The sequence below is a fragment of the Drosophila biarmipes genome, chromosome 3R (genome assembly GCF_025231255.1).
Source record: "Drosophila biarmipes strain raj3 chromosome 3R, RU_DBia_V1.1, whole genome shotgun sequence".
In the NCBI taxonomy this organism is placed as follows: domain Eukaryota; kingdom Metazoa; phylum Arthropoda; class Insecta; order Diptera; family Drosophilidae; genus Drosophila; species Drosophila biarmipes.
In genome coordinates, this window is record NC_066616.1 from 19,900,334 (window position 1) to 19,914,411 (window position 14,078).

General features: G+C 44.8%; 4 protein-coding genes across 4 annotated transcripts; 3 read left to right on the forward strand and 1 right to left on the reverse strand.

Annotated features, from left to right (window-relative positions):
• Nucleotides 1-283: 283 nt before the first annotated feature.
• Nucleotides 284-9,518, forward strand: LOC108025055 (serine/threonine-protein kinase D1). The gene is made up of 8 exons (XM_017095315.3): nt 284-537; nt 1,814-2,345; nt 3,739-3,883; nt 4,589-4,726; nt 4,805-5,010; nt 5,761-6,742; nt 7,978-8,715; nt 8,772-9,518. The coding sequence occupies exons 2-8, from the start codon at nt 2,220-2,222 to the stop codon at nt 8,966-8,968; spliced, it is 2,532 nt and encodes an 843-aa protein (XP_016950804.2). The 5' UTR covers nt 284-537; nt 1,814-2,219; the 3' UTR covers nt 8,969-9,518.
• Nucleotides 9,519-9,927: 409 nt separating this feature from the next.
• On the forward strand, nt 9,928-10,867 carry LOC108023078 (uncharacterized). The gene is made up of 3 exons (XM_017092332.2): nt 9,928-10,359; nt 10,559-10,713; nt 10,772-10,867. The coding sequence occupies exons 1-3, from the start codon at nt 9,936-9,938 to the stop codon at nt 10,838-10,840; spliced, it is 648 nt and encodes a 215-aa protein (XP_016947821.1). The 5' UTR covers nt 9,928-9,935; the 3' UTR covers nt 10,841-10,867.
• Nucleotides 10,868-11,154: 287 nt separating this feature from the next.
• Nucleotides 11,155-12,601, forward strand: LOC108025363 (uncharacterized). The gene is made up of 3 exons (XM_017095826.2): nt 11,155-11,314; nt 11,373-11,982; nt 12,040-12,601. The coding sequence occupies exons 1-3, from the start codon at nt 11,248-11,250 to the stop codon at nt 12,515-12,517; spliced, it is 1,155 nt and encodes a 384-aa protein (XP_016951315.1). The 5' UTR covers nt 11,155-11,247; the 3' UTR covers nt 12,518-12,601.
• A 241-nt stretch (nt 12,602-12,842) lies between these two features.
• Nucleotides 12,843-13,723, reverse strand: LOC108025372 (dynein light chain Tctex-type). Its single transcript, XM_017095840.3, has one exon. The coding sequence runs from the start codon at nt 13,520-13,522 to the stop codon at nt 13,187-13,189; it is 336 nt and encodes a 111-aa protein (XP_016951329.1). The 5' UTR covers nt 13,523-13,723; the 3' UTR covers nt 12,843-13,186.
• Between the last annotated feature and the right edge of the window lie 355 nt (nt 13,724-14,078).

Genomic DNA, 14,078 nt, shown 5'->3' on the forward strand with positions numbered 1-14,078 from the left:
TCTTGTAGAATAAATAAAAAATCGATATAAAAAAAATATAGTTGTACTAAATTTTCAAGTTTTCCTTCCCTTTTGATTTCATTTGTAAATCAATTTTTCTCAGTGCCGCAAAACGGGTTTTGAGTTGCTTTTGCGCTGGCTACTGGGTCTGGGTTTGGGCTTGGGTTCGGGTTGGGGCTGTTGTTGGGGCTTTGTGTCTGGGTCTCGAAGGGGAATGGGAATGCGAATGGGAATAGGTATGGGACTGTGACTGGGTCTCCGGCATCGTCGGCGGCTTTGCCAGTCAGTTGGCCAAGTCAGTTGCTCTTTTGGCTTAACAAACTCAGAACGTGCCGCGGCGACGATGGCAGTGACATCGAATTGCAGCGCATAGAATAATAGACAGCAACCACAACCACGGCAGCTAGAAAAGCAGGGAACCTAGGACCGGTGGTTGAGTGGAGCAGCGAAAAGCGAGGCAAGAGCAAGAATTCGGCTTAGTCACCATGGCCAAGTGGCATCCGTCGGATGCAAGGCGGTGAAAAGGCTCTCAAAAGTGTGTGTATTTGCCTAATCAATTATTAAGTGAATTTCGCCGAGAGGCCAGCTTGTTGCTCGTTGCGCCCTGTGCCCTGTACCCTGTGCCCTGTGTTGTTATGTAAATGTCAAATATATATCTCTTGGATACCATAAAGTATCTTAACAGCCAAGTGTGCGTACGTGTTTCAGCCTTGACTTTAGGCCTCTGCGCTGCGTCATTTGCCTGTGCTTGTGCTCCAATTTCGGCTATTTCTCGTTGATGGTATCTTTTATATTTTTCCTTTTTTTTTTTTGGTGCCAAACACTTGAAGACTTAGGGGCCAGCCTCCGCTTCCAGAGGCCTGGAAAAACATACAGACACCGCCCCCTGCCAAACCACTTCAATTGAAATTCAAAACGCACTCAGCTCCCAGCTGCGACTTTTGACTGATACACCTACTTAAAAAACAACAACGAGAAGCCAGCCAGAAGAAACAGAGCCCAGATACAAATTTAGAAAGTTGCTCGGCCTGGCAGCCGCTCTGTGAAGCCTCTTTCTTGGCTTTCGTTTTGTTGTTCTTCCATTTTTCTTCTTCACTTCTTATACAAATTTTTCTCTCCCCTTCTTTCACGTCTCTTGGCATTCCTTTCATGGCCAACACATATTTTCCGTCATGATTTTTTAATTATTTCTTAATGCCTCACACACACTCCATAAATGGGTCACCAGCAGGCAGGGCACTTCAAAATAATTGGAAAGAATTCAAATCGCCCCGCCAGTTTCCCAGAGCGATCGTATCTCCCGAGTTTTTCTCATCGCAATTAGCAACCAGTTTTTTGTATATAAACTTAATGACAGTATACATATGGCCAATCGGGCCGGGGGCTACGTAATGGCTGTAGAATCGGGCAATCGATTGCCGTATTATTTATGGGCCCATTGTCTTAGTGATACACGCTCCATGACCTAACTTACTAGTCCTCACACAGTAGATAAATATAATTGCATATCAAAATTCTAGTTCTGGAATCAGAACTGTTTCTTTTTTATTTTGGGAAAGATACAATCGTTTATAGGTCCTACGACCAGTAAATACATTGTTAAAAATGTTATTTTTGGTTATTCTATAGGTTATTTCCTAGTACCCTTAGCTGTAATGAAATTCTTTTGCCTTTTTCCTAAGAAAAAATCTTTAAAACGAATCGATATTTCTGAAACCGATTAAAGTTTCCCCATTTCTGCAACTTTATTCATCGAGCAAAGTGCATTCCCTGCCAATCCCCAAACTCACCCCAACTTTTCATATCATTGCAGTTAGTTTTCATGACCCAGAGGCGGTGTGTGCGGTGGCAAATCCGGTTGATATCTCGCCTGGACACATAGAGCCGTGACCCACTGGATCCCCTGAACCACAAACCGACTCTGAGCCGCAGCCAAAACAGAGAGCTGCAATAAGGACTGCGGTGGCAGGAGCAGCACTAAACTTGCGTTCGTCCTTGGCATTTGGCAATAACAACTCTGGGGTGGTGCAAAACCTCGAGAAATCTGGGCAGGCCAAAGGAAGAGGGGACGCAATTTTATTGGATCTGGCGATAGAGGAGCTCTGTGAGAAGGGGCCACCGCCCGAACCACTGCAATCCTGGCCCAACGAAACCACAGCGCCTCCAACGGCAGCAGCGCAGCCAGCGTCGGCAGCGGCGTCGGCAGCGTTCCCGTCATCATGGAGGGTCCCGAGGTCACATTCCTCTTCCAGTTCGGCAGCGTCCGCGATGCGGTCTGCGTGCCCGCCAGCGCCCTGACCCTCAAAACGCTCAAGGATCTGGCCTGTGACTTCATCAACACAAAGGTGAGACCGGCGATAGAGAATCCTCTTGGGAACAGCTTTATCATCGATATAATACTGTATATTACTAAATTCCCATGGGAAAATGATATTTATTTAGCCGGAGTTTATGACTAGATAATATACCAATTTAGTTCCTATCTTAGAATGTCCTTCAAAACCCATTAGATCACAGTTTAGCCTAGAAAAAAAGCATTATATATGATCTCTCTAAAAGTCACTAGAATCTTTTATTGATTGAATGGTATCATTATATGTTATACAGGCAGTACCTTTTACTTCGGAAAAACACCCAAAGAGGTCAACATATGGTGACCCTTTTTGGCATTTGGTTAATTATGCAGGGAGTCCAGTAAACATGACAATCGTAGAATATTTGAGCGAAGTCGGAAGGCGGTCAAGTCAACACACGTTGCAGTTAGCCAATAAGTTTACAGTGGTACCTCCTATAAAGAGAATAAACTTTAGTTCATTTCTAAAAACCCAAAATATTAGGAATTAAAAGAAGAGAGACTGTTAATATAAGATAAGATCTGAGATTCTAACAAATATCCTCTGTCAAAAGTAGGCCAATTACCACTGTACCTCCAACAGGCAACTAGAAGAAAGTCAGCACTGGGCGAGGGCGGATTAATAAATGTATGTGTGCCCAATAATTGCTTTATTTCATTAAGTAAGTCCGAGTTACATAGGCATGGACTCGTTTCCGCATGGCCTGTTTCCCCTCCTCCGACCTCCCCAGCTAGCCATGGCCAATTCAATTAACCAGGCCGCAACTGGTGGTGTTCCGTGGTTCCATAACCATCCATTGCCGACGACAGCTGCTCCTGGCACGACTCCTTCCGTCCGGTGCCCCGCCTTCCAGCGGAAACCCAGCTCGAAGTGCGTACAACTTTGGCCGGGCGGGGGTGCTGGGTGGTTAATTTGGTTTGTACGGGATCTAAGACTCAGGGCTCAGACCTTCATGTGCCACACAGATATCCACCGTGACAGCCAGTAGGCTCCATCAATTAACTCCAGCAAAGCTGGCATTTCATCAAGTCATACAATGAATCGATTTGTTGGACTATTTCATGGAACAACTTATCTTATGGCATAGTTATTTTTTCTAATTTGTAAGGGTATTTGCAACTATGTCAACGCAAAGCAAACATTGCCACAATGTTAAATTCCATAGTGATTCCCCGCGTATCAATCGAATTTTTGTGCATATGGCAGGCTGGATCTTATCGGGCAATCAATTAAGATACGAATATGATATGATAATGGGTCGCCCAATGCAAAAATAAGCGTTAAACGAAGCCGAACATCGCAAATGGCCAGTGTCATTTGCCCCGTGTCGCAGTCACCAGTGGAGTGCCCACACTCTACAGTACCATTCTGTTGGCCATTTCAGATACCGGACAGCGGACTCACGTATCTGTCGGAACGCATTCTGCTCTTCGTCCACGACTACAGCACCCCGAATGTGCTGCACATCATCAACTCGGCAGCGGAGGTGGTGGACGAGACCCTCGTGGAAATCGTGCTGACAGCCAGCCGTAAGTAGCCACCAGCCAAGCCGCAATCCGGCTCTTTAGAATTTCACACACTTCAATCACATATCAGGGGAGGACATTCACCGACATCGCCCCTCAAATTCGTACATTTCAAAAGGGTGACCTTTAGCGTAGGGTATAGAAACTTTGGCAACAAAGCGGTATTCTCAGCAAACCGTCCTCAAAAATAAATCTGATATTCATTGGTAAAAGAAAAACAGAAAATGGATTATTAATCAATAAAATAATTTAACTATTATACTTTATTTTTTTGTCCCAAATGCAATTAATATTAAAACTTAAATATAGTAATATAAATGTAAAAAGGAACTTGGATCGTAAAAAGTTGTTCCTAGCTTTCCTATATAATCATCATAAAGTATTTTTGATCCTTAAAGAAGTATTCTAACTCTAATATCTTTCTTCATAAACAAAATTGAAGCCAAACTTTAAATTTTCTTTTAAAATTCATTAAAAAATAACAAAAATATAGGGAAAGAAATTATGTAATTTGTTATCTTTTTCCTAATAGATCTTTATAAATTGGAAAAGTATCTTATAACATTTATGTTATGTAAAATAGGAATATTAATATTTTTCCTTTTCTGCTTATGCTAAAGAATTTTTAAGAAAATTTTTGAGCTGCAAAATTAAATATAATTATAATAATGTTATATTAATACTTTCTATGTATTTCTCTCCCTGTAGCCATCCTGTATCCGACCTCCGAGATGCCGACCCTCAAGCCGCACAGCCTGAACGTGCATTCCTACAAGGGACCGACCTTCTGTGATTTCTGCGGCGAGATGCTGTTCGGTCTGGTGCGCCAGGGCCTCAAGTGCGATGGTATGTACCATACATATTTTTGCAGCGGCAGGGCCAGCCCCCACTAATCCCAATCCCGAATCCTTGCCACCCACACAGGATGCGGTCAGAACTATCACAAGCGGTGCGTGGTGAAAATACCGAACAACTGCAACCGCTCGAACGACGCCACCTCGAGGCGCTCCTTCACGCTCCAGACGCCCCGCAGTCCGTCCGGCAGCTCCCAGCAGTCGCTCGTCTCCACGGAGGACTCCACCGGCACCGGGGGAACGGGCACGGGACGCAACGACTCGAGCAGCTCACTGGTAAAGCGCATGTCGGACCTTATGAACGATATTATTAAGAACTGACAGCCCGACAGGACCTTTTGTACTCCTCCATCTAGTATCTAGTATGTAGTATCTGTGTGAATGCGAGTGGCGCCTGTTTGTGTGTGCGTGTGTGTGCCTTTCAAGGGTGTTGGTTGACAGTTTCCGGTTATCCTGCGAGTATTTCAAATTGTACTTAACTTGGCTCACACTTTTACTTTGTATTATTTTCATGCTTTTTTCAATAAACTTTTATACTGCGCACTTTTTAATGCCTTCTTAAATCTTTTGAATACTCGTAGGGGGATTTTAAGTGACTGGGGATACATCTTAGTTATCATTATTTTTGGGAGAATTTCTAAACGACTTTTAATTTGCTTAAGATTTTTAAACTAGTTTTTTTTTTATAAATATCATATATGGTATTTTTTTTATAGGTCTAAATAATGTTAAAAGCACATCGAAGTTTGCTTGGAGTTTAAGAGTAGTTCTTTTTTTGTGTTCAATTTTTTTGTGTATATCCAAAACCTTTCAAATTTTCCCCACCATCGTAGGCATTAATTTCCAGTTCTGGGAAAGGAAACATCAAGAAGGGAGGCCTAGCTAGCCAGCCAAATTATGAAAATTAGTTTTGGCCAATTAACGCCATTAAAGGACTCCTCTCCGCAGGGAATACCCGGCGCAAATCCATCTCCAGAGCCTCTCAATTTGCTAATTAAGTAACACTGCTTCCGCTGTAATTCGCAGAACATACCCGGTCGCCATCAGAGGACGCATTCGTCGGGCAGCCGGAACGGACCGACGGTGCTCCGCATTCCGCACACCTTCATGGTGCACACCTACGGCATTCCCACGGTGTGCCAGCTGTGCAAGAAGCTGCTGAAGGGGCTCTTCAAGCAGGGGCTGCAGTGCCGCGACTGCCAGTACAACACGCACAAGAAGTGCATGGAGAAGGTGCCCCACGACTGCACGGGCGAGGCGCAGCTCAGCCAGCTGCAGATCCAGGCCGGAGCCAGGGAGCGGGACAACTTCTTCCGCGAGGAGTTCGACGACAGCGACTGCGACGAGGGCAGCGACTATGGCAAGTACAAGTCGGCCATGTCCATGGGTGGTGTCAATCTGGTGGCAGGCAGACCCAGGGAAGCCCCCAAAGCCCTGACCAATGCCCACAATTCACCGCCCGAGCTGGTCAACGGCGGACTGGAAGACGACTCCAGCGGCGGCGGTGGTGAGACCAGCAAGTCCAGTGATGGCCAGTCGGAGCAGTCGCAATCCTCCACCTCCTCGTCGCCCAGTGCCAACATCCCGCTGATGAGGATCGTCCAGTCCGTCAAGCACACCAAGAAGCGTGGCGGTCAGGCGCTCAAGGAGGGCTGGCTGGTGCACTACACCTCGCTTGACAAGGCCGTGAAGCGGTACTACTGGCGCCTGGACTCCAAGACCATCACGCTCTTCGTCTCGGAACAGGGTAGCAAGTACCACAAGGAGCTGCCGCTGGCCGAGCTCCTGTCCATCGAGAGCCACCTGGGCGACCCGCGACCGGAGAGCAACTACTGCTTCGAGCTGCGCATGCCCAATCTCAGCTACTTCGTCGGGCAGGATCCGCAGGTGGGCGCCAGGGAGGAGCAGGCCGTCCGACTGCCTCCGCCGGACAGCGGCATCGGGAGCGACATCGCCAAGAGCTGGGAGACCAGCATCCGGCAGGCATTCATGCACGTCAACAACACGCGTAAGTATCGTTTCGCCCAAAATAGTGATATTTTTGGATGGAAAATTAAGACTTTGGTTGTTTGCTTAAAATCCGATACTTTTTTTTACCATTTTTGGTGTCATTTTGTCAAAAATTGTCCGAAACCTTAAAGACGCACTGTTTTGGAAAGCTAACAAGCTATATAATTTATCGCAGTTATTTTCTAGCAAATTCTAAAAACTTAAAAAATTTTCAAATTTTAACTTTTTTGCAAGGGGCAGCATCGTCATTTTTTGTAAATTTGTAAAAAATAAAATTTTTTAGGTGTGAATGCCAATTGATAGGAAATTTTATTACGAGTTCAACAAGGTATGACATTCCAGGTTTGGACCATTACTTTTTTTGTTTTGTCCAAAATACTTATTAATTTTGAGTGGAAAATTAGAATCTTGGAATATTTCTTTTGACCTTTTTTGGTGTAACTTGGTCAAAAATATTCAAAAATCTAAAGGACGCACAGGGCAGCTAATAAGCCAGATAATTTATAGCAGTCGTTTTCCGGCTGATTCTGAGATATACAAATTTCCAGAAATTTTCACTTTTTTGCCAGGGGTGGCGTCATAATTTTTTGCGAAAATTGGAAAAAAAATAAAAATTTTTAGGTGTGAAATCCAATTGATAGGGAATTTTATTACGAGTTTAGCAAGGTATGACATTCCATTTTTGGACTATTAGTTTTTTTGATTCGCTCAAAATATTTAATGGGTGGTAAATGAACCCCTTAGTTTTGGCCAAAAATTTATATTTTTCTTTGTCCTTTTCTATTCTAACTTGGTCAAAAATGGCCCGAGACCTAAAAGGCGCTCTGTTTTGAACAGCTATCAGGATAGACAATTAATCGGAGTAATTTTCAGAAAAAATTCTTAAAACTTAAAAAAATTGCAGATTTTGACTTCTTTACAAGGGGTAGTATCGTCTTTTTTTGCAAAAATTTGACCAAAATAAAATTTTTTAGGTGTGAATGCCAATTGATAGGAAATTTTATCACGAGTTCAGCAAGGTACGACCTTCCATTTTTGGACTATTACTTTTGTTGTTTCGACCAAAATAATGCTCTTTTTTTGAAAAATGCAGTCAAAATGTTCCACAAAGCATCCTTAGACACTTTTTACTAGTTGTTTCTTAGCAAATCCAATACAAAACTGTCGGCATATCGTTTACAACCAGCTTAATGACTACCAATGTGTATAATATGATCCTTATATCCCTTCCAGAATGCTGCGAATCGGAGGAGCAGGTGCAGGACATGGGCCAGCTGTACCAGATCTTCCCTGACGAGGTCCTCGGCTCCGGACAGTTTGGCGTGGTCTACGGCGGAGTGCACAAAAAGACGCAGCGTGAGGTGGCCATCAAGGTGATCGACAAGCTGCGCTTCCCCACCAAGCAGGAGGCGCAGCTGAAGAACGAAGTGGCCATCCTGCAGAACATCTCGCACTGCGGCGTGGTCAATCTCGAGCGGATGTTCGAGACGCCCGAGAGGATTTTCGTGGTGATGGAGAAGCTCAAGGGCGACATGCTGGAGATGATCCTGTCGCATGCGCGCGGCCGGCTGAGTGAGCGGGTGACCAAGTTCCTGATCACCCAGATCCTGATCGCCCTCAAGTACCTGCACTCGCAAAACATCGTCCACTGCGATCTGAAGCCGGAGAACGTGCTGCTCTCCTCGGACGCCGAGTTTCCGCAGGTGAAGCTCTGCGACTTTGGCTACGCTCGGATCATCGGCGAGAAGTCCTTCCGGCGATCGGTGGTCGGCACGCCGGCCTACCTGGCCCCGGAGGTGCTCCGCAACAAGGGCTACAACCGATCGCTGGACATGTGGAGCGTGGGCGTCATCATCTATGTGAGCCTGAGCGGCACGTTCCCCTTCAACGAGGAGGAGGACATCAACGACCAGATTCAGAACGCGGCCTTCATGTACCCACCCAATCCCTGGAAGGAGATCTCCTCGAATGGTAATCACTATCATATATATTTATTTATAACATATTTATAAATTTTTTTCCCTCAGCCATCGACCTGATCAACAACCTGCTGCAGGTGAAGCAGCGCAAGCGGTACACGGTGGACAAGAGTCTGCTGCACTACTGGCTGCAGGACAAGCAGACGTACCGCGACCTCCGCACCCTGGAGACCCAGGTGGGTGGTGGGCGGTACCTGACCCACGAGGCGGACGACCTGCGCTGGGACTGCGCGGGCGACATGTGACCTGGCTGTGAACCCGACGCGATCCTCGAGAGCACCACCGAGATAATGGGCTGCACCAACACCTCCTCCGCCGCCTCCGCCACGGAGAGCTATCGTCCATCTCCGGCGGACTGTGCCGGCTGCCATCGGCTGTCGGATGGCGGCCACTCCCCCAAATCGGAGGCGATGAGCGACAGGGCCCTGAAGTGGATGCGGTTCCACCTCTGCCGGCACATCAAATAGCAGTACAAGCCTATTGCCTAGCCATAAGTTTATCCCGTCTCCTCTAACTCGCTTTTCGATACGCTAAATGCATATTCTAACTTACCTACAACTCTGTGTGCTAAATTTTTCTCTAGAATCAAAATTAGTCGATAGCTTTAATTCGTTAACCACCTAAAGGCAACTCTTATGAATAACTACCTAATATACAAGAAAAAAACACGAAAACCCAGAAGAAACTGTGGAGCTCAGATGCAGTTTAGAACCAATGGCCATAAGGTACACAAGGAACACCAACCAAACGAATGGCAGAGAAAATATAGCTGAATAAATAACGCTTGACAATTAAGCGCTGCACTAAAGTCTTTTTCTTATAGTCGTGGGCGGGAAAATAGGTATGACATTTTTTGTTTAATTTTTTGGGTTTTATCCTTAATTTGTTAGTATTTTTAAAAAACTCTATTTTTTTCTTATTATTTCTATATCAAATGTTGTCTTTAAATTTTATTTAATGTTTTACTATCTTAAATTAATCCCGATTTCCTTCTCATTCTCAAATAATGACTTAAAATATGATTTTTTATTCCTAACATTTTAAGTTACATATTTTTATACCCCAGGCTGTATTTTTGTCACCCACATGAATGCTCTGTGTTTTAATGTGCACCACTGTATCCACAAATCACTGGCCTGCAACGGCTGACACCTTTCTCGGAAGACTATCCACACTCTCCAGCAGTTCTTTACCAACAAACCAACAGTCAAGATGCTTTATTTTGTGGTGAAGTGTCTCATTCTGGTAATTCTGTCCAGGATCAGTCAGCAGGGGGATGACTTCACCACGCCCAGTGCCGCCTGGTTGGAATATCAGCGGGAAAGGTTTGGCATCAACAGTCCTCTAATGGTCAGCTCCACCAAGGCACCCACCGTAAGCGTGGTTATGGTGACCCCAAAAGTGGAGACCACCTCGAGGAGGCATTCCTCCAATCCGCCCGAAAACGCAAGTCAGGAATCGGAGGAAACAACTGAGCAGCCAATGCAAGATGAGGAACTGGAGGTACCCAGTATTCAGGGATTTTTCAATTTCCTTAAAACTATGCAGAACACCTGGATCAAGAAATCAGCTTTGACATTCGGAAAGAAGATAAAGCTCTTACAAAATCTACGCGATAATCTTATGCGATTGATTGGTAAGTTTAAATGAGAAAACTGAATTCTTAATGCACTTTTTATATAGTGATTAAAGAACGCTAATAACTTATCCATATATTGGGATTAGTTTTATATTAATAAAAATGACATTCAACTTATTTCTGAAAATTTTAATAATTTTTAAGAATTTCAAGTTAATATTGAAGAAATTAATCTACAAATTTGTTTTTCAAACAGAGCAACAGTTTGCTCTTCTGTGGCAGCCACCAGAGCGAAAAAGGCGACGTCGACGTGGTCTACTGGATGATTCGGATATAGATTTTCCGCCTGAGGCGGCAATCATGAGCATCAACTTCTTGACATTCGCTGTTTTCCTCATCAAACTGGTTATGGTAAGTTGCACCAAGAATTACTACTTGGAAATCTCTAAAAAATATTTTATATTTCCAGCAAGTGGTGAAGATTGTCAAAAGCAAGCACTATACACTTTCCGGTTTCACCTTTGCGAGACGTCCTTAAAATATCATTAAAACCACAGTTCATATACAAAAAAAAAGTTAAATTAACTTTAAACTTTTACAATTTAAATCATAAGTTTTATAAGAAAGGATTATTTAATTTATATTTAATTGTAAACTAAAACACATTATGCTTACTGTCAATGGTTTTATGTACTCAAATTTTGATATAACGTAATAATCTTTTTTTTCCATTTAAATTTATTTTCGAATAATACAAAAATATAGTTGACCGTTATTGCTACATTCAAAAATTATATCAATTATCGATGACTATCGATAGACTGTGCTCACCTCTCGCAGCACTCGGCTTTTGTCTGCTATCACCGCAGCTGTTTCACTTTCCACGTGCAACGTTTGAATTGTTTTTAAAATACCTCCGAATAAAGTATAAAAAACCCATATAAAATGGAAGACGAAGCTGAAGTAGAGACTGCGTGCTTTCACCAAAAGAACGAGCTTCTGACCACCCGCTGTAAGCAATGAAATTACTTAATATACCCAAGAACTATAACTAAACATTGCACCCACAGTGAAATTCCAGAATGGCTGCTTTTTGGGCAAGGACGAATATTACGCCGTGGAGAGCACTACGGATCGCAAAAGGAAGGCTGTGTTGGAGGCCGGTGACCATGTGTACACAGGTGACCTGCAGGACAGCCAGGATGTGGACTTCTATATCGCCGTGAAGAACAAGACCACCAACAAAGTGCAAATCGTGCCCGTGCAGCAGGCACTGATGTCCAATCACATATACAAGCAACTGGAGCGGCAGGGCACGAAGATTCCCACGCTGAGCAAGGAGCACGCCAGCAAGAAGCTGCTCAAGGAGTTCGGCGGCCGCAAGGCATCCCGATTCGTGGACAATCGCGAGCAGATGATGGTCAACGTGGATGTGGTGCGTCAGGATCTGGATGAAACGGTCAAGGCAGTTGTGCAGAACGAAGATGAGGACGAAGACACACTGGCGGATGTGACCGTCAGCAACGAGGAGTACCTGGCCAGCATCGTGCCCAAGTTCGACAAGGAGGCCACCGAGCTGGATGCCGTCTACGATGTGGAAAATGTGATCCCGAAGGCGCTTCTCGAACGGCTGGACGAGGAGGCCAAGGTGGTGTTCTCCACGCCCGCCCAGTCTGTTCCGTAAGAAGGTCAATCAAAGCCAAATAACATACCGCTCTAAGTTTCCCCTCATTTCAGCATCAAATCGGAGTACCTCAAGTCCTGTTTGGCCCGCATTCAGGAGAAGCCGGTCACCTCCAAGAAGGACTTCCACCAGATCAAGCTTATCATCTACATGGACGCCCTGCAGTCCCTGATTTCCCTTCGTTCGCGGCAAATGCAGGGCAAGGAACTCTCCAGGATCACCGAGAAAATCGAGAATGATATACGCCATCGCTTTGCGGATCCCAATGTGGCCAAGCGGGGAACTCGCACCAATTTCAGCAGTGAAAAGGCACTCACACACTTCATTGTGCTGGCCCTGCTCATCAGCGAGAAGTACGAGGTGGACATTAATGTGCTCTCACGCGCCTTGGCCACCAGCAAAGATCGCATCAAGCAGTACGCCCATATTGTGAATGCCCTGCCTAAATCCCGCTCGGACATCCTGGCTCTGCGCCTGCCCAGCAAGGTACCGCCGCTCAAGTTGGGCCGTCGCTTCCAGCGCAAGAAATAGAGGGGAGTATCTTCAAGGACACCGCGCCCGAAATCGATTTAACAAACCCGGAGGCGGGTCAATAAAGTTTAATTAAGACAAGTACGGCCGGTCTTTGCTTTCGGATTGAAATTTTCTGGCAAACAAGCCAGGGAATGGTGGACGCTTTATTATTCGGACAACATTATTAGGCCGTTTCTTGAGAAGCTAACAAGGCTGCCCAATATTGACCACTTTGAAAAGCTGTATATTACCTTAATAGAAACAACCATCTCTACTCGTTATTTAAAATCGATTTTAAACAAATAGTTGCCATGGAAATCAACATACATGAACACCACCAAACTTTTTACACTTTTAGACATTTTTTATTTAGTTTTTAGATTCAAAATCAAGAATAACATTAGGCGCGCACACTGGCAACGAGTAGTTGCTGGTAGCTGCTGGGAAACAACATTGTTTTCCGGTGAATTATCATAATTAATTTCGTCCTAGCAGCAGGATGGCCGATCAAAGTGGGTGTGTGCTTAGTTCTGTGTGGTGTGTGTGTACGACGGCAATCTTGTTAATCCCTCCCCCTTATCAGTTAGTTGCTATTATTGATTCCCCCAAGTCCCGGGTGATGTCCCGCGATGGGGAGTCCTCCTTCAGTTCCAGTTCCGTATCCTTCTAGTATCCGTAATCTCCTCTCTACACGGCCAGTCCGAAGACCGAGACGATGCAGTACATGGTCTTGTTCTCCCAGCGCACCGTGCAGGATCCGTCGGTGTCGTTGTTCCAGTAGCAGGAGCTGGCGGTGTGCAGTCCTGCCCCGTTCTTCTGCATGATCATGGCGGTCACAATGTACTTGTAGGGCTTCTGCTCCTTGGTCAGCACCGTGAGGCAGTTCTCCACCACCTGGCCGGTCCAGTTGTTCACCTTGTCGTGCTGGTAGGCATTGCCACCGATGGTCGTCTCGATGGCCTCCTTAATCGTCTTGCTCACGTCGTCCACAATGAACTGGCTTTCTTCGCGTGAGTCATCCATTTTCACAGCTTCGATTCGGCTGTTGCGACAGCTGGTCCAAAACTTGTGGTTCCTGGTCTACGGTCCTTGTTGTTGTCCTTGTGGATGTGCGCGCGTTTTTGCGTTCGTCGGCGGCGTTTGGTCAGGCGAAATAAAATATGTCGGGAGTCTTTTTTTCGAAGGGATGTGCAAAGCCTACTCGGGTTTTATTTGGCAGTATTTTCGGGGCGTCTCGAGGTGGTCAGACTGGGCGGGAACCCACCTGGAGAAACGGTCACATTGCGGCGGATTATAGTCACTGCACACTGCACTTCCCTATCGATAACTCGAGACATTATAAATATTACATAATATTGCATCTAAAAAATAAAGTTAAAGTTAAATAAGCCACGCCTTTAATTTAGTTAAAGCTTTATTTTAACGCAATTAAAATCATTTAAGAAGGAAAATTACAAATTTCATAAATAAAAATAATTTAACATCAGGGTACATTAAATAATATTTAATAAAGTATTAATTGAATAAAAATCAACTTAGGCAATATACATTATGTTTTTATTCGTTTATCTTCGCCATA

Bases quoted from the DNA above. Each gene is read 5' to 3' on its own strand.
- LOC108025055 (XM_017095315.3), top strand. From the start codon at position 2,220: ATGGAGGGTCCCGAGGTCACATTCCTCTTCCAGTTCGGCAGCGTCCGC. The intron at 5,011-5,760 runs GTAAAGCGCATG...TGTAATTCGCAG, and splicing joins ACGACTCGAGCAGCTCACTG to AACATACCCGGTCGCCATCA. The intron at 8,716-8,771 runs GTAATCACTATC...TTTTTCCCTCAG, and splicing joins GAAGGAGATCTCCTCGAATG to CCATCGACCTGATCAACAAC.
- LOC108023078 (XM_017092332.2), top strand. From the start codon at position 9,936: ATGCTTTATTTTGTGGTGAAGTGTCTCATTCTGGTAATTCTGTCCAGG. The intron at 10,360-10,558 runs GTAAGTTTAAAT...TTTTTCAAACAG, and splicing joins TAATCTTATGCGATTGATTG to AGCAACAGTTTGCTCTTCTG. The intron at 10,714-10,771 runs GTAAGTTGCACC...TTATATTTCCAG, and splicing joins TCCTCATCAAACTGGTTATG to CAAGTGGTGAAGATTGTCAA.
- LOC108025363 (XM_017095826.2), top strand. From the start codon at position 11,248: ATGGAAGACGAAGCTGAAGTAGAGACTGCGTGCTTTCACCAAAAGAAC. The intron at 11,315-11,372 runs GTAAGCAATGAA...TTGCACCCACAG, and splicing joins CGAGCTTCTGACCACCCGCT to TGAAATTCCAGAATGGCTGC. The intron at 11,983-12,039 runs GTAAGAAGGTCA...CCCTCATTTCAG, and splicing joins ACGCCCGCCCAGTCTGTTCC to CATCAAATCGGAGTACCTCA.
- LOC108025372 (XM_017095840.3), bottom strand. From the start codon at position 13,522: ATGGATGACTCACGCGAAGAAAGCCAGTTCATTGTGGACGACGTGAGC.